At 38.1% G+C, this 26300-nt stretch overlaps 1 protein-coding gene across 1 annotated transcript in view; it reads right to left on the bottom strand.

Moving 5' to 3' along the window:
• Positions 1-26300, bottom strand: part of LOC105926188 (cilia- and flagella-associated protein 46) — an 83612-nt gene that overhangs the window by 45039 nt on the left and 12273 nt on the right. The window contains exons 11-29 of the mRNA XM_036126569.1: positions 25883-26073; positions 23883-24108; positions 23590-23707; positions 22022-22151; positions 20748-20872; positions 19400-19515; positions 18087-18199; positions 16138-16350; positions 15309-15507; positions 12708-12860; positions 9171-9281; positions 7632-7813; positions 7053-7184; positions 6808-6967; positions 3597-3669; positions 1904-2042; positions 1628-1808; positions 1117-1270; positions 795-1012 (exon numbers count right to left, since the gene is read on the bottom strand). Coding sequence (XP_035982462.1) covers positions 795-1012; positions 1117-1270; positions 1628-1808; positions 1904-2042; positions 3597-3669; positions 6808-6967; positions 7053-7184; positions 7632-7813; positions 9171-9281; positions 12708-12860; positions 15309-15507; positions 16138-16350; positions 18087-18199; positions 19400-19515; positions 20748-20872; positions 22022-22151; positions 23590-23707; positions 23883-24108; positions 25883-26073 — 2934 coding nt within the window. The remainder of the gene's footprint in view (positions 1-794; positions 1013-1116; positions 1271-1627; positions 1809-1903; positions 2043-3596; positions 3670-6807; positions 6968-7052; positions 7185-7631; positions 7814-9170; positions 9282-12707; positions 12861-15308; positions 15508-16137; positions 16351-18086; positions 18200-19399; positions 19516-20747; positions 20873-22021; positions 22152-23589; positions 23708-23882; positions 24109-25882; positions 26074-26300) is intronic.

Genomic DNA, 26300 nt, shown 5'->3' with positions numbered 1-26300 from the left:
GGTGAGTTCCACGTGAATAAAAACCTCCTGTGTTTGCAAAAAATCAAACCATCTTACTCCTCTATTGTAAAGCTTTCTTGGAACCAACAATGTTTACTTTCTGCTTGTGTGATGGGAGGGGACCAAGCTCAGACTTCTCCAACACGTCCAGATGGAGAGACTGGACTTCTGTATCTGCTTCTCTCTCCACCACAGCAGCACGCTGACAGTTTACACTTAGCCTCAGTTTGTGTTGCAGGGAGGCCGTGTGATTTATATGAAAATCCGTTGGCATCAACAACTATTTCAACTTCTATATGAGTGACATTAATTTGTCCACGATTTTAATAAACACTTTTTTAATGGCTACATCTTGTTAATGGGTTTTTTGCTGGTAAAAGAGACTTTAAATTTAAATGTATCTGTCTGGCCAAGTCTAGGGCCTGTCAAAAATAATTGCCAGATTCCTAAAAGCAGAGGGCCAAGCTCCCTAATAAAATAGTTGAAAGAGTGCATTTTCCGCATCATATGACTTCTGTTTTGTTTGCGTTGAAATGAAGAAAGCTTTAATACTATGATGATTTCACTTGGATCAGTGGTGATTTCTGTGAATGAATCCTATTGAGCTCAAAATGATGGATCAGACTTTATCGCCAGAAAACAAGAAGGAATGTTAGATTTTCTAACAAAAAGATCGCAATGAAAACATAAATGGATTGAAAAATAGTGAACCAAAAACAGCCCCCAGAATCAAGCGGAGCTGCAGAGAACCTCCAGAATGTCAAAGTTAAACGGTGAAGGTAATGTTGCAGTACCTGCCATATCTGAAGAACAAAGGTGTAGGCTAGGAGCAGGTTGTTCTGATGCTCAGGTGAGGTCCTGTCTGACACGGCAGCGAGCAGAGTGTGTGCTCCTATTAATTGGTCAAGTCTGCGCACCTCCTTCAGACTGGACAGGTTTTCTGTGAATCGTCCATAGACTCCAACCGAGGAATCTAATTCCTCTCTCTTTAAATCCTCTTGCACCCTGCCATCTACAGATGAGGTAAGACAATGAATTAGAGCTTTTTTGAGTGCTGAAAATAGGTAAACATTAACAGCTTTGGTATGAGTAAGAACAAGATGACAGGAGTCCAACCTGGTTCTGGTTCTTTTTCGGGTCCCAAGTGCAGAAGGATGTCTATGGCGTACTGAACAGGAAGTTGGGCTTCAGATGTAGTGAAGTTGTGATAGTACAGCCACGCTCCAAATTCAAGCAAAAGGTTGACTTTGTGCCCCTCAGACTCAGTGCTCTGTTGGCAGATCCAAAAATAATACAAAAGAAGTCTATCATTTCTGTCCAGCCATGGATATCTCCGAGATCCTGATAGTGTGACCCACAAACACGCAGTTGTATTCATGTTCTGCACTGAAGCTTTATGTTTGGAAACAAAGATGTAATGACAGGCTGAGTCCACATGATGGGGGTAAAGACCTTTTAAACTACGGGAAAAAGGCTTCCTTATTTCCAGCACAGAAGGAAATGGTGTCGAATTCTGTCTAGTATTTCCTAGAAAAATTAAAACTGCGACTAAAACTAGAACAATCTATCTGAATTCATCTGATGACACTCCTTTTATCGTTCAGAGGATTTAAAAGAGGAATGATACCAGGAGAGACGTGATAGCGTTCTGGTAGCAGGTTAGCTGCTGGTTTAAAGTGACAGCGCACAGAGCCGCTCGGTGCCACATGGTTGAACAGCACTGTCCACCCTCACTTTGTAACATCTGCATGTCACGCGTTATGCATTCTCCCATGCGTGCCTTCAGCAGAACGCGAGATTTCAGAAGTCTAGAGAAACAAACAGAAAAGGCAATTGAGTAGCAGTTGGCCACGTTTGTGTAATGTCTCTCGTTTTTTTGCTCTTTAGTGTATTTGTAACTCACAGCCGATTCTTGGAGCGAGGCATGCTACTTATAGCTTTGTCCAGCAGCTGTAGAGAGCCTGCAAAGTCTTCGCTGTCATTGTAGAAGGAGACCAACAAACTTACAATGGCTGCCCTCAAACACAGTCCTTGGTCAACTTCTGGAAAGATAAAATAGAAACAGATATTTAGTTTACACAGTGCCTTGCAAAAATAACCATATTGCCTCCTTAAAACCAAAAACTTATATGTTTTCTGTAGGGATTTTAAGTGGACACACCAAAGAAAAGTAGTAAATGACACGAAGCCAAATAAAATGATGCATGGTTCTCAAAACCTTGAAAGATCTGACAATTATGACATATATGTGTAGCTGGGCTGCCATAAATTGGGCAGGAAAAGCGGGTGAAGTGTCTTGCCTAACGACACAACAACAGACAGTCAGAGCAGGGGTTCAAACACCCATTACAAGAAGAAGTCCAAGCTCCTGCACCACTGTTGGCCCAGTACATTTATACTGATCCCACATTTTCTCTGGTACACCTAAATATAATCCAGAACAACCAAATGTCTTCAGGATTCATCTAATTAGTACAGAATGTTCACCTGTGTGTATTATATAGGCCTCAAAGGTCTGTTAGAAAACAGCATCAGGAATTCAATTTAGTTTATTTAATTAGTTCAAATTTAAAAAAAATCATTATCTCTAGGCACTAAATAAGACAGACCGAATGCATATACAGAAATATAAAGTATGTAGTTAATTCAATCCAAATATACAGTATAGAGTGTATCAAAATCGGATCTTTCTAGTTTACTCCTAGGATGCAACAGGCAGCTCAAGGATAAAGAAGTGTAAGGTTATAAAACAATAACCCGAGCTTTATAGATTTTGCTGTTTAATCCATCATCTGAAAATAGAAAGAGTAAAGCAGTACTGCAAACATACCAAGATACGTCCGTGTGCCTAAACTAACAAATCAAACAAGGAGAGCATAATTTACAGAAGCCTCTGGAAGAGCTGTAGAGATCCACAGCTCAGGTGGGAGAATATGTCAACAGGGAACTGTTAGCTAAACAAATATGCTATTCATGATACAATGACAATAATAAAGCCATTATTAAACGAACACCTCCCTCACTGGTGAACATGGTGGTGGCAGCATCATGCTGTGAGGTGGTTTTCTTCATCATGAACAGGGCAGCTTTTCTACTTTGACTGGAAGATGGATAACGTTAAATTCAGAGTTAACCTGGCAGAAAGCTGTTGGAGGCGGCAGTAGACCTCCCAGCAAGACAACGACCTCAAAATTAAATGCAGACTTACAATGGAATGGTTCAGATCAAATATATTCAAGGATGGCATCAAAGTCGTAACTTGAACCCAATTGTAAATCAGGGGGCAATACTAAAACACTGCTGGACACAGATAATCTCCATCCATTCTGCCTAAGCTTGAGAGAAAGACTATAAAGTTTGGATGCCATGCATCATTTTATTTAAGTTTGACAACGACACAGTACTTTGTGTTGCTCTATTGCAAAAAGTCCCAATAAGTTTTGTGTTTTACCGTGAAAAACTCAAAGGTGTAGGAATACCTTTGCAAGCCACAGGTAGCTGTATAGATTATAGAGTCAAAGCCTAAATAGATTACTATGAGAAGTCGTGGACATTAAGTCACAGCTGAACAAATATAACCTCTTTTTAACACTAACTTGTTGCTTCACGTTTAGGAGTCCCATCAGGCAATTCTCTGAAGGTCAGCCTTCCTTTCTTGTTGCCATGTTTCTGAAAAGAGAGAAGGGGCAGATTTACACCTACCGGTCCATACTTTTTTTATTTTCTCTTAAAGGAGCGTAGCACAACTTCTTTTGCAGAAGTCTGCCCCCTCTGGCGACAACTTGAAATAACAGCAGTATTGTGCACGTGAGAGGATGAGCACCTGCTGCTGCGACTGCACTGGTCTTTTGTTTAGAAGCATAATTTCTTCTGAGGTAAGAAAGCTATAAATTATGAAGTTAGCCCGTGTTCTCTCGCTAAAATGTCAATGGCGCGTCAAACCGATGTACACGCCCAGAGAATACGACCCAAATCACTCTCTCATGAGCTGACTAATCCAGCCTATAGAGGCAACAGCAGTAAATAGAGGAAAACCCATTTTACATGTTAGGGAATTGTAAGGGCGTGTATGGGAGGGAAAATAAATGATATTTAACCATTAAACTAGCGCAATGCTCCTTTAAAGCATACAGTAAATAAGTAAAATCAGGTATATTAAAACAAAAACCACCAAAGTACATGGAAACCTACTTCAGTTAAGGATTTGTAGTTATACTGTTTATATTTTTCCTCCTTTTTTTATTTGTAAGTGATAATCGAAAATTATTTTAATTGCCCTTTAAATGAAGTGCCATGCTGTTCCCTGCCAGCCAGATGAATTAAGTGCTAAAAGAAGGCACCGACTTTTGGAGCATTACTTATAAACACTGCAAAGAAAAAAGCAGCACAGATGATCATTACTCCTAATTGTACTGAGATGTGTTTTTGCACCACTGAACAAAGCAGGAAGTTCTCTCTACACCCTAAAACACAAAACTTTTAGTTTATGTTCTATTTCAACACCAGCTGAAGATATTTGTTGCTATCTAGCTTAAAAGGTTATATTTGAGTAGTCAATACTAGCACTGACTTAATTTTATAGGAATCAGCAGATCAATCTCTTCCTGTATATGCATTTAGACAAGTAGCAGACAAATAATTAAATGAGCACCACCTTTTTTAAACACAATAATTCTATCTGTTGAGACCCTGCATTATGATTTGGGATGTTTAATGATTGATTTGTGAATCTTCTGAAACGATCCAATATAAAATTTCAGTGAATTAAAAACTCCATCATTAGGTGCACACGTTATTTTCTCTAATCACTCACGTGGTCAAAATCATGCACACAGTCACACATGTACAGGACCTACATTACCCCTAACGTTTGGACCAAAGTCCCAAAGACAGTTGCTGATGGTTAGAAAAACAGGTTTTCTAACCATCAGCAAGATCCGGGTGTTCTGAAAGGGTGTTTGATACATATTTCTGATTATTAGATGTGGTACAGCTTTTTTTTATTTACTGGTTTTCTAGAAGGGTCCTAGGGTTTTGTCAATGAAGTCGGACCTTTGGGAACACCATTACAGCTACTCTATCTACTCTAAAACCATTTTCAGATTTCAGATATTTGTTTGAACACCCAGTTATGTCCAGGTTTCGACCATCTAGCTTTTCGATCTCTCGGAGCTTTTACAATCACATTGCTCCTCCCACTCAGTCATATCGACTGACCAGCTTTTCCTGGATGTGCCGATGAGGCGGGGGAGGCTCATGGGACAAAGACTTTTTCTGGGGCAGCTCCAAGGCTTTGGAGTTCACTCCCAGTTTCTTCATTGTGCATTTTTAAGTCTGCTCTGAACACTCATCTTTTTTTCACTGGGTGTAGACTCAGCATGAGCGACCCTATTTTATTTGTTTGAGTCACTTTAAAAGATATTTTATGTCAGTTCTTGAATTTGTGTTTTGTAATGATTTTATTTGATGTCCGTTCAGCACTTTGGTGTCAGTTGTTCTGTTTAAAGTGCTTAAAAAATAAAGCTGGTCTAGCTTGGCTAGTTGTCGATTTGAAGTAAAGCTGGATAACTTAGAGGTAGCCCTTAGTATGCAGCTCATTTTGTGCAAAGCACCTTTAACATTTGTAGCATAACAGCTTTACAGACCGTTGTTGCCACCACACTTAACAATTGATACGGTGTTCTTAGATTTGAAAGCCTTATCAAGACTTCACTGTCCAGCCACTTAACCGTTTCTTTTGACAATAAAGCATTTATCCAGGACTGATTTAACTGTCCATGAGCAAAAGGTGGAGAATTAATTCAAACTTGAAGGTTTGGGTTTTAAAGCAGCTTAGTCTTTCTTGGTCAGTTCCCTCTGAGTCCGTGCTGATGTTAAACTTGCTTCACTGTTATGATAGGCTTAGATGAATGTGAATAGCTTTTGATGTGGCCACTTTTTTATTGTTCATGCATATTGCGATTAAAAGCTGTGTATAAAAAAGGTGTATATTTTGCAATAATAAGGTCATAATGTTCTACTGCAGCAAGATCGGGTGCATTGCTCATGCCATGAAGTATTTGTTCTCCAACATAATAATCAGGGAATGACAGTTCAGTTCTCTAGATGCACTGATGCCTAGGCATAGTACAGGTAGTGACATGGGATGTGCATGCCATTTCTTATTTCTAAAATCGTAGAAATTATAGTGGCAGCCTGGTTTATCTGTTGATCACACAGTGTAAAATTTGTAGAAAGGTGATCCTGGAACAACGAAGCGACGCATCTTCCTATGATACAGACAGATGTAAAACAGTGTGGTAGCGGTATAAACAAGTTTCTTTTATGAGGGGTGATAGTTTGGGCCACCCTGTTACAACTTGGAAACTGCTGAATGTTCCAAGACAAAGTGACCCCAAACAAACATGAAAACTCTTTGTGATGGACAAATCAGGCTAACATGAATTTCTCTGACCACAACCCTGGACTACGCCTGAATGTGTGGTCCATGTCAGGAAGCCAACCAATCTAAATGACCTGCATCAACTCTGCCAATAAATATCCTGCCTGAATTATGCCAGAAAATTGCTGATGGCTGTGTGGTTTGTCTGCAAATGGCTAATATAAATTTAGCCATATTCCTGTTTTTAAAATGAACCCAAACTGTAAATTGTATTATCTTTCCACCCTCAGAAATAAACAGTTAATAAATAATAAATAAATAATTTAAAGCCCCAATTTATTATGCCCTTTAGAGTCCTGGTGAATGTATGTAAACTGACCCAAACTGTAAGTAAGAGTACAAATGAGGTAAGAGACATTAGGTACGTCATTTTTGCTGGTGTGAATGAGGGCTTTGAGAATCTTCTCCAGGTTCTCCTTGAGCCACCGTCTGTCCCGAGGGCTCTGTGTCAGCGGCAGACAAGCATTCCAGAAATGCCCAGCAGCTGTGACACACAAGTCCCGATTGTCAGCTTTCTCTGCGAAGCTGTGAGCAAGAGACGGAGTAAAAACGTCAGATTAAAGCTGAGCCTGAGGCATTAGTCAATATATCAGTCTATTCTAAACAGCACCTGACACCGGACAGGAACAGTTTCAAAGCTTCCCTGTAACTGTCAAGATTTCCACTGGACTCGCAGACGAGGCTCCAACCCCTCAAACAGGCTGCACTGCTCAGCATCTCGTTCACAGCAGCCTGTCCATACCTAGGAGAAAGTGGGAAATATTAAGCTTCTGGCATAAGGCGAACAATAAATCTATCTGCCAGTGAACTAAACCACAGTAGTGTCATTTAAACTCTATTAGGCAAAATTTATGGCTGCACTTCACAGCTCTTGTTCAATGCAATTCTCCTAATGCACACCAGATGTCCTTCTTTCCCTCAGACTATTTTAAGCAGAATATGTCCTCAGCCATCATAAACCTACATTCAGGGTATTGCATAAAAGGCATGGTTCCTTATTAACGGTCTTCCTAGAGAATTTTAAGTATTAAAAGCAATAATTGTCCTGGTAGTTCCGCTAAATCTCTTTATTACTCATACAAAATGCAACTATAGATATTAACTGAACAACTTGAACTGGCTTAGGAATGACATTTATTGTGAATTGGGTGCTGAATTAATAAAGGGAATAAAACTGAACTGGGCTTACAATGAACAGGGCATTGTAGTGAGACTCTTTGCTGCAGCCTCCTCCAGTTGCAAAGCTCTCTGGGTGCAGCGCAGCACCAAGCTGTGGTCCTTGACGTGGTGACAGAAGGCAGCCAGCTGGCACCACACCTGCAACTCCACCACAGCATCAGACCAGCTGCATTCAGACGCCATGCCCGCCAGCTTCAGGTGAGAGAGAGAGAGAGAGAGAGAGAGAGAGAGAGAGAGAGAGAGAGAGAGAGAGAGAGAGAGAGAGGGAAAAGGTAAGAAGAGGTTCTGCGAGGAAACGGGACAGAAGGGGATAAAAGACGAGGCAGGGTAGAACACGGGAGAGAATGAAACCAGGAAGGAATTTAGAAATGCAGAAGAAGAAAAAAAAAAAACCAAAGGAAATAATGCAGCTGAAAGAAGGAGATTAAAAAAGAAGGGAGTGAAAAGAGAAAGTTTCACAGGAAATGACTACAAACTAAATGAAGAAAGCCAAAGCAATTGAAAAATAAAAAACAATCCCCATTCATTTAGGAAATAGCTATAAGGTCATTTTTATTTTGGGATGCATTAATTTGGGAATGAGCGTTGGAGCCACTAGAATCCCATACTGGGTCTGAGATCCCGTGTGTTTCTGTCCATGTGGACTCAAGCTATCTGTGAGATTTTAACAGATGTTTTTACAGTGGACTGCATCAATGTGCCATAGGCTGCAGGAACATGAAAAATGATTGGAGAATTAAGCAGAAAATAATAAAACAGAATGCCTGCCTTATTTGACAGGATGGAAAATGAAAAAAAAAAACAAAAAAAAACAACAACTTATAAATAGGAAATATTTTTAGTGGGCAGTGACTGAGCTGAAGATGTCTCAAGAAAAAAAAAATTATGTTATACTCAAAACGATCTTACTGTATGAATCTTAACTCTGTGTGGGTTCAGGTGGTGACTAAGTAAGGAAAAGAACACAATAGTCTCATTATCATGTAAGCAGAGTTCAACAGTCAATGACGGAGAATCTCTATGAAACGACAGCAGGGGAGAGGATTTTCTAGATCATACCATTTTTAAACAAAGTGATCCGTTGCCATCAAGTCACATTTGTCATCCAAGTATCAAAATAAAGTTTTGCCAAAATCTGGAACCACATTTAAAAAAGGAAATCCTGACGCAACATGTTATGTAAATGACAGCTGCTTGCAATGACCAGTTTTAAGAATCACAACACAGAAAGGATTGAAGCCATAAGTAAATGAGTACAGAGAGGAAGGTGAGCGAGAAATGAAAGAAACATGAAACCAGAAGAAAATGAAAAAAGGACGATTTGTAAACCTTTCATAGAAAGCAGGTTCATATAAAAGCAATGCAACAAAGAACCTTCCGGTGATCATAACAATTGATCATAACAATCAAGGCACAAAGATTATTTCTCGATGCATTGACATGTGATGAGAAGTGGACAAACGTATGAAGCTCATAAGGCCATTGAGACATCTGCTGCAGCCATCTGGACATCAGCTACAGCAGGAAAAACAGACAGGGAGGTACATACAGCTGAGAGACTGGGCACGGAAAACTCCATATGTCTTGGGTTCTTATTGCTGTGAAGCATTTCCAGTCCAACCAGCACACGATTCATCGCCACTACTTCTTCATTCTCACTCTGCAAACATGAGGGAGAACAGCGATGAGCGCCTCGCTCCAGGGCTTTGTTAAATAAGCACCAGTTTCTTAGTTCTTATTACAGAAAAGGCAAATGGATCTACAGGATATATATGTAGTTCAAATTATACATTGTTTTAAATTAAATATCTAGACCTGGCTAAGTGGGAACAAATAGGAAATTGAAGTGGGGTTCTAAGAGATGATCAGCAGTTAATATTTTACCTGCAGTAGATTACTCTCTCAGTGTCTACACTGTAGTGCCACATAATTTACTTACAGAGCTAATGGCCCCTCAGACGCTCTACCTATTCCTAATTTCCCCATCGTGAGACAGTAAAGGTATTTCCTATCTTATAATACTCCTGGATATTGTTATGTCAACATCAACAACTCAGAGAGTTACATGCAGAAGATGACGACTAAAGCAGTGGTAGAAGAAGGATTCTCCCCAAACGACCATTGCTTGTTTATTAACAATCTCTACTCCATCTCAGTTATTCACCTATTCAGCTCAAATTGAAATTTATTGAAGACAGAGTCAGGATAAAGACAGATAGATGTGGAAAACTTATAAAAAGAGCTCAATTGTTGTACTTTTTACCACAGAAAGTAGTAGTACACACACCTTGACTAGGCGTGTACCTTGTTATTTCTAATAATACCTAGATATACAGTCCATAATTGCCTGAATATTAATGATGAGGCTTTTTAATAATGAGCGCTTTTGTCTAGAGGGGCACTGTGAGAATTTTTGTTTTCACAAAAGGAGTCCTAAAAATGCACTCTGCCTTATTTGAAGTTCTTAAAAATGGCCTTAATGTGCTTGTAAAACACTACAGTCTTAATACTTGATATTTTACTTTTGATAATTTCCATTCGTAAAAAAGGAGCTAGAAACAAACTGTTGGTTGTTAAATCAGAAAGGATTTTTTAGAATTATTATAATTCATCCTATCTGATGAACTACATATTGTTGAATCCTATAATCCATGAATAATTTTAATTCCAAAGAAATGTGTCCTCTGCACCCCTCGGGAGCAGTGGGCAGCTATGTGTGGCACCCAGAGAGCATTCTGGGCCTAAGGATCGTGTTCAGGGACCCAGAAGAGAGGCAGTCCGTGGGATTTGGACCTGGGACCTTGCCCCCTTCCCAGGATGCAAACTCCCAGCTCCTAAACCACTAGGCCATCGCTCTCCGACATACGGCCTTTGGATTCCTTGGAAATGTCATATTCTGGAAAGAAGTCTCTTCTGTTGTTTCCCATGAAAATCCCTTTATTGTCTTAAAAAATGTGATTCGTTCGAATGTATATTTCCTTAATTTAAGATTTATACTTTTTCCATTATATAATTTTAATACAATCAGATTAAGACAGGTGGTCTTGTTTTTGAAACACACCAACTTTAGATTAAAATAGATATAACTTAATTGCAAAAGGCTATTTTCTATGTGTTTATCAGAGCCTTAAAATGTAACAATAAACAATGTCAAATAACAATAAAATGCTAAACATAATAATAAAATAGGTGATAATAATAAACTACTTGTATAGCAACTTCCGTATATAAAAATACTTTCAGGATACTTTTAAACACATTTTGCTACTTATATAATTACTATGAATAACTTTGATCCCTCTTTACATCTGTGTTAATCTATGGTTTTAAATTAGCAATAAACATCTATCTGAAAGGGTTAGGGGTCATTTTTTAATGTGTTTTAGAGGAAATGGTCATTGTTATTAACTATGAACCGTGACCTGTACAGAGTCCAAAACCTGGAAGTGATCAAAAACTATACGACGCAATATTTTTGTATAGGGCACACAAATCACACCTGTAAAATTGGAAATATTAAGATTAGGGTTAGCAATCAGAAGGCAAAACCACCCTTACAAACAGAAAAAAGGATAATTAAAGCCTCATTATTTTATTCCTCCAAGCCTCGTAGCTGTTCAAGCTAAAAGCCTAAAATCCTCACCTCCTACCCCACCCCTCTCTAATTTATTGTTTTATTTTTAGAGCAGAAATGAAAGTGTATGACAGTTTGTTTAGAGTAGATATTGGATATACTGTTCAAAAATAGCATTGCCAAACCTTTTAATCATCACTGACTTATAAAGAAGAAATAAAAAATAAAAACGTCAGTACTTTGATGATTTATATATAACTGATGATTTTGCTCTTCACTCTGCAAAGATTAATACAATTCCCCATTATACTAAAAAACTGCATTTAAAGTATTAACATTAGCATTATGGCAGATTCTGAGACCTGATGTTATTTTAGCATCTTCTAGTGAAATTTCATGTGTGCTGATGTTAATAAACGAGAAAGAAAGTTAAACAATGTAAATTTAACTGGCCAAATGCAGTCAGAGAAACTAATAATGCAAGAGTAAAGAGAAGTTGGGAAGAAGACATTTTGTTTTCCAATGCATAATAATCTAAAGTTTAATCACTTAATTAAGTTTTGTATTAATTATATTCTACTATCTCATTGGCTTGTAGGGATTTTAACAGAGAAGATGAATATTTGTTTCTTCTTAAAGTTTTCTTAAAGAAAAGCATTTATCAGTAGTGGTTTAAAGTAAAAAAAAAAAGAAGGTATTTTCAGTTTACATGTGTGAATAAGTTTCTACATTCAGTTCCTTTATATAACTTTTATGAAGAAAAATAGAGATATACAAATCAATCAGCCATAACTACATTTTGATTAGGAGGTCAGATGTTTTATACAAACCGGCATCATAAAAACTTCAATCAACTAACAGCGTGTTTGATGCAGCTTTTAAGTTTAACAAAATCAGATAACAGTCAAGGATTTATGCTTTGATACATAAATCGGGAATATCTTGTAATTTTTCAAAACTACTATCTATCAATGATAACTTGAAAAAACAAAAACAAAGACAGCAACACATCAAAATTACTATCGGCAGGTCAAACCTGTCGATTATAATAAGCTTTAATTAAAATATTTGATGTCTTCAACAAGTTCAAGCACAACGTACTAACCTAATTACCACAACAACATAGTTGCTACAAAAATAAACATTTATACTAGTTCACAGTGATCTGAAAAAAATATATATTAATCCTAAAACTGGACAGTGACTCAAACTGATTATTGACAATTTCTTTGAGCCAGCTTCCTTGTCTAATGTTGAGGCTGAATAAAAGAACCTGAATCTCTTTATCTGTGAAGAAAGAGTGAAGTGTCAAATTACTTATTAAACTTGATTGCATGTTGTCAGGTTGGATAGATTCATATAGTAAAGTAGCCACGATGTTTCCTTTGATTGAAGGTGTCGTTATTTTAGTAAACAAGCATTTTGACTTTTCTTTTATGACCACCACTCTAAGACTGAGTGATAAGCCCGTGATCATGATCAAGCGAGAAAGACAAGGCAAACCAAAGGTACCTCATCCTTGGGTATTTCCAGGTCTGAGCCAATCTGCTCGTGCAGGAGCCTCTTTATCTGCACCCATGTGGTCAACACTTGTTTCCTCACTGCAACTGGAACAGTGGCCCCGGTGCTGTGGCAACTGGATGTGTGGAGGGCGTAATTACATAGCTAGAGGAAGTGTGAAGACCATAACGACAGCTCTGTTAGTGAGGACTCTGTGCACTGTTTGCTCAATAAGAAGCAAGTGTAGTAAAAAAATAATTATGCTGAAAAACAATAAAACGGAACTGCATAAGCTTGCATCTTATCTTAATATGTCTATGAATGAAATTCTGCTTAGTTAATAAACAACTGTAAGACGTGTATAATTAGATATACTTAGGTAGTAGTAGTAGTAGTAGGAAGTCATCCACAAAGTAACTACATATATCATGTCTGACCCAGCCACACCAAGCATGACAATACATCACAAAGGACACATTCTTAGTTCCTATTATAAGCAGGCATGATGAAATTCAGTTAATAATTCAATAAAAAAACCTCTTTCATCTTAAGTTACAGCTCATATTCGCAGAGGATCCTCAGAATAGAAAGGAAGGAAGAAACAAACTTTAATTGGCAGCAAAGAACACAGAAAAAATCTGACTTCAACAGCACAAGGAGATCTGGTCATAAAGCTTCACGGAGGCCTATGATATTACATGCGTGTGTGCATGGCTGGATAAAACAGCACATTTAAAATATCCCAACCAAAATCCATGGATTCCTGAGGGGATTCATCATCTGTCATGATATCCTTTTGAAGAAAGAGTGAAGGCTCCTTTAAAGTCCTGCTGTGAACTCTAATACACCTAAGGCTGCACTAATTCGGTACAGCACCAATATACTTTGATTTCATCATGTAGTTGCACACTGGAGTGTTTTACACATTATCTTTCTAATAAGCTGCTAATGTATTTAACACCATAACACTAGTTTCAGAGGTGGATAATTTAGGAGCTAAGGGATGGATGAATAAAATAAATAGAAAAAGTAATTTACATATAACAGTTTCTATGTTATATGTAAATATGTAAGTGACTTCATATCAGAAAGAGTCACAAAGCTATTTCTACGCTCTTTTGGAACCCAGTGAGCAAAAGTTAGGGCCGTGGTTCTCAACTGAAGAGAACATGGAGAAATTATAGACCTTCCCAGAAGAGGCCAGCAACCAGGAGGTCACAAAACAAAAATAGCCAGTAGGTAAATAATGAAATAACAAGCAGTAATAGAATAAAGAGGTAAGCAAGTAATTAAGTCAATGAAAAAAATCTGCAATTAAATAAACTAATAATCAGCTGGTAAGCAATAAGTAGGGAAGCAGATACATCAATAACCAGCTGAATAAATACATACATAAATAATAGATAATGAGGAAGGAAGTAAATACATGAATTTGTAACCAAATAAATAAACACAGTTTATACTGTATATATCTGTTAAATTCCAGGTTCTTGAGACTAAAATAATGTAAGTATGATAAATCATTTGCAAACTTGTTCCTCATATGTGTTATCCTGTAATTACTCTAAAAAACAAACAAATCAACTAGAGAGATAAACTCTCAACTTTTTATTGAATTGTCACTTTGACAACTTTACCTTGCAATAGTGTTAAGAGATCTCTTTAGATGACTTTACAGAGGTAGTTCTGAACTCTAGATAAGCTATTCCAAAACTTCCTGTCAAACTACTGTTTTAAATTGGATGCATACTTGGACTCTATCTGATGGTGAGAATTACTGTGTGTTTACACGAGGAAAGTCATTGTCTGCTTGTATGGCCCGGACCAAAATCTGACTTTATTGTTTGCTTTCACGTTGTACGTTCAGGAAATGAACGAGAACTTGTAACAGCGCCACACGTGTGACGACTGTTGCTCCCATCGGACAGAAATGACGAAGGTGAGACGTAACTCAGAACCGCAGATTTACTACAACAAACGTGGAAGTCCTGCATTCTGCAGTGCTGTTGTGCACATATGTGCTGCTATTACTGCAGGAAAAAAACATCAAGAGGAGCTCATTCAACACAGGTTTCATGATGTTACATTTTTTATTTTAGAGCAGCGTCGGTGAATGCTTGCCACAAGCCGAAGGAGACCGTTCGCTCTGCGCTCCCTAACCAACAAACAGTCTGCATTAAATGTATGAAAACACTATGAACAAGCGGACAGAGACGTTTTTGCAATGGGGCAATGAGCAGAGAGCAAAGGATGCAGGACTAAATATTATTTCCACTGTCGTCATGATTATTATGTACATGTCAGAGGTGGAAGTGATGGACGGGTGAACATCCACACGAACATACATGTCCACAGTGTGAGGAGTGTAGAGAATGGGAATGCTGGAGTAAATGTGTATTAAATGTGGTATTATGCACGTGAGGTAGGTGGATTTGGTATAGAGTATTTACAATATGATAATGGGACAATGTGAGCAGCATACAGCAATGAGGAATAATGGATAAATCACTGATAAGTTATGTATCCAACATCAGCAGGAAACCTTACCAGACAATTCTAAGTCATATATTTAATGCAACCTTTCCTTGTTTGGGCATATGCAGTGACACCTACCTCCAATGCCTTCTGTACATCCTGCAAGGCAGCAGGGTCTAAGACCCCCTGGGTGCCGCTCGCCTGCTCTGTTCCCCTCTCTGCTTTGCTTTTAGCCCTTGCACTTGTTGGAGCGGGCTCTGTGAAGTCTCTTGCAGACAGAGGCTGGATCAGCCCGCGAGCCACAGCATCGCACAGCATTACACACAGGGTGCGGTTCCTGAGAGAAGCAACACAAAAGAATGTCCCCGAACTGGCATCATCAGTGAAAACAAGCAGATTGATAAAGGTGAAACTGAAACGTTGTTTATTGCTGAGCTGTTTAGTGAACAAATTATCTTTGGGTCGACAACAAAACGTGTCTCTTGCTAAACTGTTACATTCGGATACTGAAAGCAAATGTGCTCCTATTTAATTTTACTCACTAAAAAACAAAAAAAAAATAAACGTTTTTAATTTTAAAAACACGTTTTCAAGTTATTATTAAGAATGTGAAAACATTTTTTTTTTATTTTACTTGAGATGAGGAACTCTGTAAAATGCTCTTTGAGTCAAGATTAAATCCCTTTACGTATGAAAATTAAACTCTTTTTAAAGCCCACTGAATAATTAATAAGTGTAATCATTAGTCTAAAAACAACCCTGGTTCATGTTTGTCAAATGATGAAATCTTTTGAATACTACACTGATGAATGATGAAATTTCACATCAAAAGCAAGTGCTTAAAATTAGCCTTAAATGTGTGTCATAAAGTGTTTATCCAGTGTTTTTTTAAGCACTGACATGAAATAAATAAGTATATTTCCTGTCAGGCAATTACAGAGTAAAATAATTTAGAAAGTTGAGCTACCCCGTATCGTTCATCTTTTGGATCATTTCCACTAGATTTTGAAAGGTGGGAAGCAGGAGCTGGTACTCCCCAGCAGCCAGCATGTGGCTGTTATAGTTCCATAAGTAAATGGCTGCATTCTCCACCAGCCAAGGCTCCCCGATCTCCACCCCGAGCTCTCCTCCCCGCAAGAAGCTGGAGGTGGCGTAGGCAGACAGAGCCTGGATCCAGTCTCTGTAAAAGAGTTCAACAGGTAGAGTTTATACAGCGAACAGCTGAAGAAGTAGAAACAACCAACAATTTCCAAATATTTTCAAAATAAAAAGGTAGAAAAAATAATCGGCAACAACTTCTGGTGATGGTTGAATGTTTGAAAATGTTTAAAATAGTTTTCCTTTATTTTAAGGGTAACGGGGGGAAAATGACTGCATCAACTTTAAGATTTTTGATTAATGAATTTAGCTGTCGACTAGTTAACTTAAATGTTGAATATCTAGTTTACATAACAGCCTTCTGGTTATAATAGAACTAATAAGCTGATTAACCATTCTAACATAATGTCCAAAGTACCATACATAGGTTGCTGAGCTCTCATAATACCACAACCTACATTCAGACCATTTCAGACATGTGGCGCTTAGCATAAGATTACTGTCTACTGTTTAATAATATCTTATTAGAAAGACACATTTTGTATTTTAGTAACATTTCTGGTCCACACAAGTGTTGATCAGCACTGAAATATTTAGTTATTGTTCTCTGTTTTAACCGACGGCAAAGCAGCAACCTTGTTCCAAAAAAATTATTCAGTATAAAAAAAACGATTGACATTCTTGATTTCTTTCCAGCTCAAAGCTTCTAAATGACAAAAGTCTAATAAAGTTTATTAAAGGAGTTTTGTTCAAAATTATGTTAATTTATGTTGACATGGTTTAGCCACGACTGGTCAAATCACACCTTGGCTTTAACATTTGAACCATCAATATTTCAGTTTTTCACTTTCCTACTGAATTCACAAGAGTGGCAGTAATTAGAAATACTGAAAACAAAGCATTAAAAGTAGTACTGAATTAATTTATTTATTACAAAGAATATGAAGGTGTCAATGTTTACAAACACTGGGTTAAAGAAGAAAACTCAATTTCTTATTTGACGAGTCTACATGTTAAATATTTTAAATTAGAGCCAAGTTAATCCAGCTCGGCATGGATCGGTTTAACAAGGGTAGTGTAAATGGGACTAGAATAACTCGATTTGGTTTTGCAAAGAGCCACTTCAGACTCCAGCCGCCTCCAGGTCACACTTGGACTACAAAATTGCAGCAGAAAATAAAAATGTAAAAGCCGGAAGTCAATTGCCTTGTTTAGAAGGCCCTTATGTATAATTATGGCTCACTAGCACAACCACGAATGCTTACGATGAAGTCGATCTAGGCTGATATGAACGTCTGAGATTATCTAAAATCTAAAATTCACCACTTCACCATTTCCGTCGCCTATTTCCTCTGTCTCCAAAACACGTGTATGGATGGGTGAGTTTGTGTGAGGGGCCACACATTCTGAGGTTAAGTTTTTCTTTCTAGATCACCTTTTTGCGTGGATGGTGACGTACACTAGATTTGGGGTCTATTCTGTAAGTACGCAAGTTTTATGAATTAGGCCCCTGGTCTTTTACAATTCAGACCAATTTGCCCTGGTTGAAATTTAAATGAATATGTATAAAAATACACAATTTTATGTAAATGAATGCACACACATTTAAGTGTAGGCAAACTGCAAGAGCGAAGAGAGGTTTTTTTTGCTCAGTAAGGCTATTTTCAGAGCAGATCATTCTTTAAGTGTAGTTTGAAAGTTAGAACGACTACAAAGTTAGAATTTACCCTCAAATACTTGATCCAATACATTTAAAATTAATGAATAAAAGTTGATCTAGTTTTTTATTCCCTGCATTGCTATGGAAATTGTTTTCACCTGTAAACAACCCATCGTGGATCCTCCTCAGTAACACCCACGCACTTTTCCAGTGGTGGCACAGCTGGGCTGTTAAGCTGCAGTCCCTCTCCTAACAGCTTTTGGAGAGTGGCCTGAGTAAGACAGAACAAATATATGTCTCAAGATTCAAGAGGTGACAGTGAAGGTGACATCCTGCTATGACGTCTTCATAACAAAAGCATTGAACTCTCACGGTGACGATGACAGCGTCTCTAAAAGCATTAAAGCTTGCTGTACGGATCAAAGAAAAAAAAAAAAAAGAACAGACCAATGGCAGAAAGTTTAGGTAAGACTAGAGGAGCTGGTATTCCTCATCGGAATAAATTAATGAATTATGAGCCAATTTCAAGAAAAAATAGTCATGTGTCACAGAACAAAGCAAAGGAAACATGAAAGAAGCTAGAAAAGACACTGCTGTGTGTGTGAGAGAGAGTTTTGGCAAGGTCATGTCATGGCTGTGCATGGTTGTCTTCATTTTCTTCAAAGTGCTGTCAAGTTAACATCTCTATAGGCTTAATGAAGACTTAAGGCTGCAGGCTTGATGTGGTGCAGGATTACGCAGAAAGACAAGCTCGTACGACAAGCCCAACAACTTCTGACTCTGACCAATCTCTGTGCAGCCCCACGGGCTTGTTAAAAAATAATCCCATAATGCATGAATACTTCTCTGTTGACAAGCTAGAGCAAAGGAAACATACATAATATTCCATAAGCTAAAACTCTGAATTGTGTGTCTGTAAACATCTAAATAAAATGACAAATTAGTATTTAAAGAAATAGTGAAACAGGGGATTAATGTGCACTAAACTTTTACAAAAAGAAACATATATTTAGACAAATTATTGCTAAAGGTTTGACATTCTTTTACTACAAATGCAGGTTTGTTATGCAAAATTAGTCACAACTGAAAATAAAAGGAATGGTATATAATTGAGCAATTTGTTTTAAATACATACTGACTCTTAACCTGCACTTAAACAATAACGGTATCCAAGCAGCAGCTCAGTTAGTCTAAACTGAGAACACAGCAATGTACCTAATTATTCTAATTAGAAAGGCTGCACTAATGAAAAAAAAACCTCCAATGATCCAACAGAACTCCATATTAAAACAATCATGTTAAAATTATGGTATTCAAAGCAGAAGCAGTATATAGGAAAACCACTTTATATATTTTATCTAATATTTATATTAATTAATGACAAAATGACACCACATATAACATTTCCTAGGCGAGAACAAAACAAATAAGTGGCATTCTTATGATTTAAAACACATCTATGAAAACAAACCTCAGCATTGATGAAGCAAATTTCGGCTAAAAGACGTAATACGTGCACATCATTTTTGTTTCCACAGCAGCCAGGAGAACATTGGCCACAGCTTTCTTCTCCAGAGTGTTGTGGTTCTGCAGAGAGTAAAAGAAACAACATATTGGATGTGAATCAGTGACGGAAACACTTGTTATAACTGTTAGATCAGAAATATGATTTCTGTACCTTTGTTATTTTAGCGCAACTGTTGACAGATCATAAAAATAACCATTGCTAGAGTCAGAACTGCAAGTGGATTTATAAACAGGAAAGAAAAGTAGGTAATTTAAAAGTGTAAACAATCATTTAACGTATCTAATTGAAGGTCTCCTTAAACACCATCATGCTGTAATAATTTCTACCTTAGCTATAAGATATTACAGCATGTGTGAGAATCATACATCTACTGTGGGCATTTATATAGTCTTCATTTAGGACGTGGATCTCAACAAAGTCTCCAGGAGAGAAATATTATAAAATATACAAACAAGTTCAGAGATGTTTGTACACAAGGATTTTGAGCATAGGTGTGAATATATTGTGGATTTTGTCTAATCCAAAAAGCAACAAAAATATGGCAAACTGCTCAAATATATACATGCATCCACACTAATGATCCGTAAACAATTATCAAAACAAGCCTCACTGTGGCTCTGTTAAACATAAAAAATGTCACTGTGGCCAAAAATATCAATCTTTGTCTGTTTTGACCATAGACATTTTCTTCCCAGAAGACATTTGACTTGTCCATGTGGGGAGGTGCCTCAGTGCCTTCTAACAGGTTTCAAAAGTGTCTCTTTGTGTGAAAGAGCCAAGTTAGATAGTAGAAATTTGGAAACAAAACGGTGCTCCAACTGGACAATGATCTGAAACACAGACGTTGGATTTGGCTAACATTGAGCTTCTAGAATGGCCTAACCTCAACCCTGTGGAAAATCTGTCAACTATGCAAAAAAAAAAAGATAGCTGTATCAGTGTCAGGAAACCAGCAAGTTTAAATGAACTCTACCAATTCTGCCAAGAAAACTAGCAATTATGCTAAACACTTGTTAATGGCTAGACCAGGCATGTGGTTGAGCTGTAGCTTGCTAACGGACATTTAATCGGCGTATGTATACATTTGAGCCTGTACGTGTAATTTTGACACTGTGTATTTTAGGGAGAATTCAGAATAAATTCAAACTTAATTATCATCAAAGTTGGACGATGAATCAGTGTGAAAAAGTAAAATTCAGATCCTCCTTAAAAAGTCCTTGGTCACGATGCACATTCAAAGCTCTCACCAGCGTTACACTTGCACGTTATCGCGACAATCCCATCAACTTACTCTTAGTCTCTGAACTCGTCCATCTTCTATCATCATAAAACAAACAGAATCGACACGCAGCCCGGCACACATCCCAGACGTCCTGCTTCCTCGCTGTCTTTGCTAGTGTTGCCCACAACTTCACCCTAAAAATAGATTAGGAAGTAAAAATGGCTTAGAAATGATTACTTCCTTTACAATGAAATGCTGATGTGTGAACTCTTGGATATTAATGGGTGCGCTTTTGATTAAGCTTGTCTGAAAACTTTCCAATTAGTGACAGCAGAATAAATGAAGCAGTTGATGTTCTACTGTAAATGGGAAGTTGTAATGTAACTGGACCGGCTATTATACAAGAGCTTTAAGTGCTGACAGGGCAAATACATGAGACATTCATTAGTGTCTAATCTTTAGTAATGATGCAGGGAAGTAAATTCAACAAGGAATAAAAGTCTCAGTATATTGTCAAATTTCCTACTGAGCTTCTGATAGTGTGGCAATAACTATACAAATGGTATTCAAACTGCTTTTTCACGTGTTGCCACATTACAACCACTAGCTCTAATGCAATTTACTGGGATTTTCAGTCGTAGAACAATTCAAAGTAATGTGTGATTATAAAGAGGAAGAAAAAAGAGCCATGATTTTCAACATGTCTTCGGGGTGTCTCTATCAGCTTTGCAAAGACTGCATTTTTTCCCCCTATTCTTCTTCGCAAAATAGCTTAAGCTTGGTCAGATTTCCTGAAGAGCGTTTCAAATGTCACAGATGTCCAGTGGGTTTTGGCTTTGGGTAATTTTAGCACATTTAATAATATATTATTTCAGCTGTATGTTTAAAGTTATTGTCCTGCTGAAAGATAAGTTCTTTTTTTTTCGGGATGCAGTGTATTTAGCTCCCTCATGGTGCCGTTTGTTTACCAGTGTTATGTAACAACCTTTATAGAACAGCTGGATTTATGCTGAGATTTAAAGGCACACAAGTGGACTCCATCTACTAATTAGAGTGACTTGGCAGTTTTTGTACTGGAATTTTTTATTGGTAAAAGGAAAAAAAGGGGCAGAATATCTTTTTACTAGATATAATCCATTTATATTTCTCTTTTTGGGTTAGCCTGACACATCCAATCATAATGAAACAGGAAAGTATGACTGTAGTATGTAAAAAGGTTCAAGTGGTAATAATACTTTTGCAAGGCGTTGTAATCACATTACACTGGGGGGGGGGGGGACATCTGAATTGAGTTAATTTTCTTATTGATCACAGTCACTAAATGTCAAAGTGGAAACACACACCTTGCCGTATCATCTTTGTCTTTCCTTTGTCTGTCCAGGTAACCATGCAGCTTCTCCACACAGATGGAATGATGCCGAGCCTTAGCAGCAAGGTACGCTATCGGCTCTGATCCCAGACTCTCTGCAGGAACTACACAATAGTTATAGAAAAGAGACCTTATAAGAGTAGAAAAGCTTCTGTATTATCTAAAACAATGTTTCAGAAGAAGAAAAACTTCACAGAAAGCGAGACAAAAATGCACATTCATTCCCATTAACATGTCACAGACCTCAATGTTAAAAGCTGTTTAAGCGGCAATACATAATTGTGGTTACATTACAAGCTGCTAATTCTTAAACCCATAACTCTCAAAGGCTTTATCATGAGCTGGCTTTGAAGAAACCAGCACAATTATTAAGTGTCTTCACTGAGAAAGAGGCTTGGGGTCCCTCCAGCAGGAAGCAAAAAGTGCCTCTGGGGAGCAAAGCTTTTAACCCATGTGTGAGGAAAAAGCCCTTTGACTAACTCTTACAGGCGAGTTCTACCCCAGGTCATTAGGGCCGCTGAGTGTTCAAGTCAAACTGTGGACCAGGGAGTCTGGAATGAGGCCGAGATCAAAGGCTCTCCCAAACCTCAGACCCTTCTGTTCCCTAAATTTACTCCCTCCAGTTGATGGGGACTCATTTTGAGCATAACCAAATGGACTCAAAGAAATCATAGTCAAGCTGTTGAGACTTTGTATTTGTATATTTATTTTACCCTTTAACACATAGGATATGTTCTGGTCTAACCCTACTGGTCTGTATCTAATCACAGCCTGTTTTAAAATAGCAGCATCACATTCTGTAACCTTCCCTCCTCTTGCACTTTAAATGTGGGCGTTTATATCTTTAGAACAATATATTAGTGACAATACAACATGCTTTTTAAGTGTAGGTGATTAAATAGTTTATTAACATACCTGTTCATATGTAGTTTGTATGCAGAGATTAGGTAAATAAACATAAAAATATAATAAAACACCAAAAACTCCGCAGAAGACAAGCGAGGCACAAATCAGTCAAGCAACGGTCAAGACTGCCAAATTTTCCACTGATCAGATAAAATATGGTGGCAAAATATTAAAAATAGGAACCTTTTCCCCCATAAATTAAATGAATCAAGATTTAACACACTTTTAGGGGGTGAAAATGCATCAAAGCAAGTTTTGTGTTTTAAGTTAATAAAAAAAATCAGATAACAGCTAGTTGTACACTGGGTCTGACTTGTAAAGATTCCTGGTATAAATAATTATATGGATGATTGTGCTGAGACATTTCTCTAAGAAATGTAAGTAATAAGGGGCTTTTTTTGTAAAATCAAATAAAAAAAAAAATACTTTTTTCTCTGTGTTTACATCTCCTCTCTACTTTTTTGGTAAGATCATAATTTATTTTAAAAAAAAGCTCCTAAAGTGAAGCTTTTTAAAAGCTCAACTGAGGTGTATCTACCAGGACTGGATGTTCAAGAATTAGAAGTTCTGAGATATTTGCTCTGAGAACCATGACGTATCTTAAGAAAAGTGAAGGCAAAATAAATATATTTGTACATTTAGAGGGGTCGTCTGCATCCAGAAGCGTTTGGAAATCATCAGGAGCCAAAAGGAGGCCGACAGACACCAGAATGGGACGCCTGTCTGTACTATGTTGGGGCGGCATGTCCTTGATCTGAGAAAGAAAACAAAGAGTTGGAAATCAGGTTTAATTTGAAGTACTTTTCCTACTGTCCCCTGGGCATCTATTCTGATACCCAGCAGAATTAAAGCCATTAGGCCTATAATTTACACTTGATAAATATCACCCTCTGTAATGAGCTATGTAATGAGACAGATGGAGAGGAAACCTGCTGCATAAGCATAGCAGCTTTGTCCTCGGGACAGGCAGGTGTTTGGAAGACGGTCCGTCTGAGCTGCAGGAGCTGAAAAGCTGACGACAGGCGTTCTCGCTGTGTCCCGTTGTCCAGCAGCAGAGCTTTCTGAAGGTGGGACAGAGACGCTTCAACGTCCCCCTCTTCCTCTTCTATTGCTGCCAGCTCTGAGTGGACTCCACACCGCACCTCCAGCAACAAACTGCACAAAACATTTTTAGCAAGAGCTCATTTCTTGTGGATCTGTAAAAAATGTGTCAGCTTCTCAAAACTGAAACACTGATGCATTATTTATATTCTCTGAAAAACACAAAATGTCAAATTGTTGGTTTACACTAACAATGACAACTGTAGGCCAGAAACATGACCAAAACAGAATGTCAACAATCAAGAGAAAGTCTAACACATTATCCTCACATCTACTGGCACCCCTGGTTCACATGAGTAAAACGCCTTAAAATGAATTATTCTTTTATTCAACTTACTTAATTTCACACAAGGAGAAACACTTTTCAGTTTATAGTTTCTTTAAGATCATCAGTATATCTACAAATGTTTACTTGGTAACCTATGAGGATTTATTTCCCAATTTTCCTAAGTCAGAAAGTAGCAGCCAGAAGTAGCTACTTACCAAACATAGGATATCTCTACAGTCAGAGCAATAATCAGAATGTTTGAAAGCAATGGGACAGTAACAAAAAGTCACGTTTATTTTGCCAGAAAGCCTTAGCAGCAAGGTACGCTACCGGCTCTGATCCGAGACTCTCTGCAGGAACTACACAACAGTTGTAGAAAGTAGACCTTATAAGAGTAGAAAACGCTTCTGTATTATCTAAAACAATGTTTCAGAAGAAGAAAAACTTTACAGAAAGCGAGACAAAAATGGACATTCATTCCCATTAACATGTGTCACGGACCTCAATGTTAAAAGCAGTTTTAGCAGCAATACATAATTGTGGTTACATTACAAGCTGCTAATTCTTAAACCTATAACTCTCAAAGGCTTTATCATGAGCAGGCTTTGAAGAAACCAGCACAATTATTAAGTGTCTTCACTGAGAAAGAGGCTTGGGGTCCCTCCAGCAGGAAGCAAAAAGTGCCTCTGGGGAGCAAAGCTTTTAACCCATGTGTGAGGAAAAAGCCCTTTGACTAACTCTTACAGGCGAGTTCTACCCTAGGTCTTTAGGGCCGCTGAGTGTTCAAGTCAAACTGTGGACCAGGGAGTCTGGAATGAGGCCGAGATCAAAGGCTCTCCCAAAACACTGGGACAGTAACAAAAAGTCACGCTTATTTTGCCAGAAAGAGGGATGGTAAAGAGAGAATTAGAATCTCCAAAGATCACTGTTGCAGTATAAAGTGTTTCAATAACAACCACTGCAACCTTTCTAAGTGCCAACCAGCTATTTGGGAGGCATGCAATGAAAAAAAAACTCTTGTCTTCTACCATCACACATGTAAACATGTGGTGTTTGCTACACTGGACCATGTGCTTCAGTCTTGGATGAATATTGCCCACGGTAAAGCATTGCGGAGGGTAAATGATCATGTGGACAAGTTTATTTTCCAATGGCCCTGGGAACCTTTTTTAGTGCATGGCAACAGGAAATGTTGAAAATAGGCCATTTACATCTGGTAAGGTGTGTTGATCTATACAAATCAGCAAATGTCCACAAATTGCTACTTAGCCAAACTTGCTCATATCTACAGATGAAGCAGTTCTGCAACTGTTAAAATAAACTAGAATCATGACCCAGGTTTATTTCTCCACCATGCACAGGGATCAGGATGGTAAGGATGGGTAAAAATATCCAAATCTTACTGTTAGAGAACTGCAGGAAACTTTGGCATATTGGGGTCATGAAGATTACATAACTACAATTGATTTTAAGGCTTTTTGCACATTTTTACCAGGTTTTGCCAGTAGCAGTGATAGGCACTGTGGGCGTAACTGACTGAATTAGACGCGGGTTAGAAACCTTTGCATGTCTTCCAGAACTTGAGCCAACTTGAGCAGAGGCGTCCTGATGCGCTTCCTGAGATTGTGCTGCAGGAGCGGCAGACACAACTTCCACTGGGTAACGCACACAGCCTGTCTGGCCTGGGGCCCCCCTTCCCTCACCGCAGCCTCCAGCCACTGATCCAGCTTGTCTATCTCCTTCAGGCGGGCCTGTGGGATAACACCTGCAAATTGAGGATTTCTCCTCTGGCAATGACAGCGCAGCACTTCCATCGCTTGGCAACTAATCTGGATTAAATTGAGCTGAATATGCGAAATGAGAGAGTTTCTAATAAGGTCAGTTCTCTAAAAAGGAAAAAAAAAATGGACATGCAGAGCTTACTTCACACTTACTGGCTACCCTCTGTAGCAATGTGTAAAATTCATTGAATTAATTC

The sequence above is a fragment of the Fundulus heteroclitus genome, chromosome 22 (genome assembly GCF_011125445.2).
Source record: "Fundulus heteroclitus isolate FHET01 chromosome 22, MU-UCD_Fhet_4.1, whole genome shotgun sequence".
NCBI lineage: Eukaryota > Metazoa > Chordata > Actinopteri > Cyprinodontiformes > Fundulidae > Fundulus > Fundulus heteroclitus.
The sequence above is the reverse complement of the archived record's forward strand: the minus strand, read 5'-3'. Positions and strand labels throughout refer to the sequence as shown.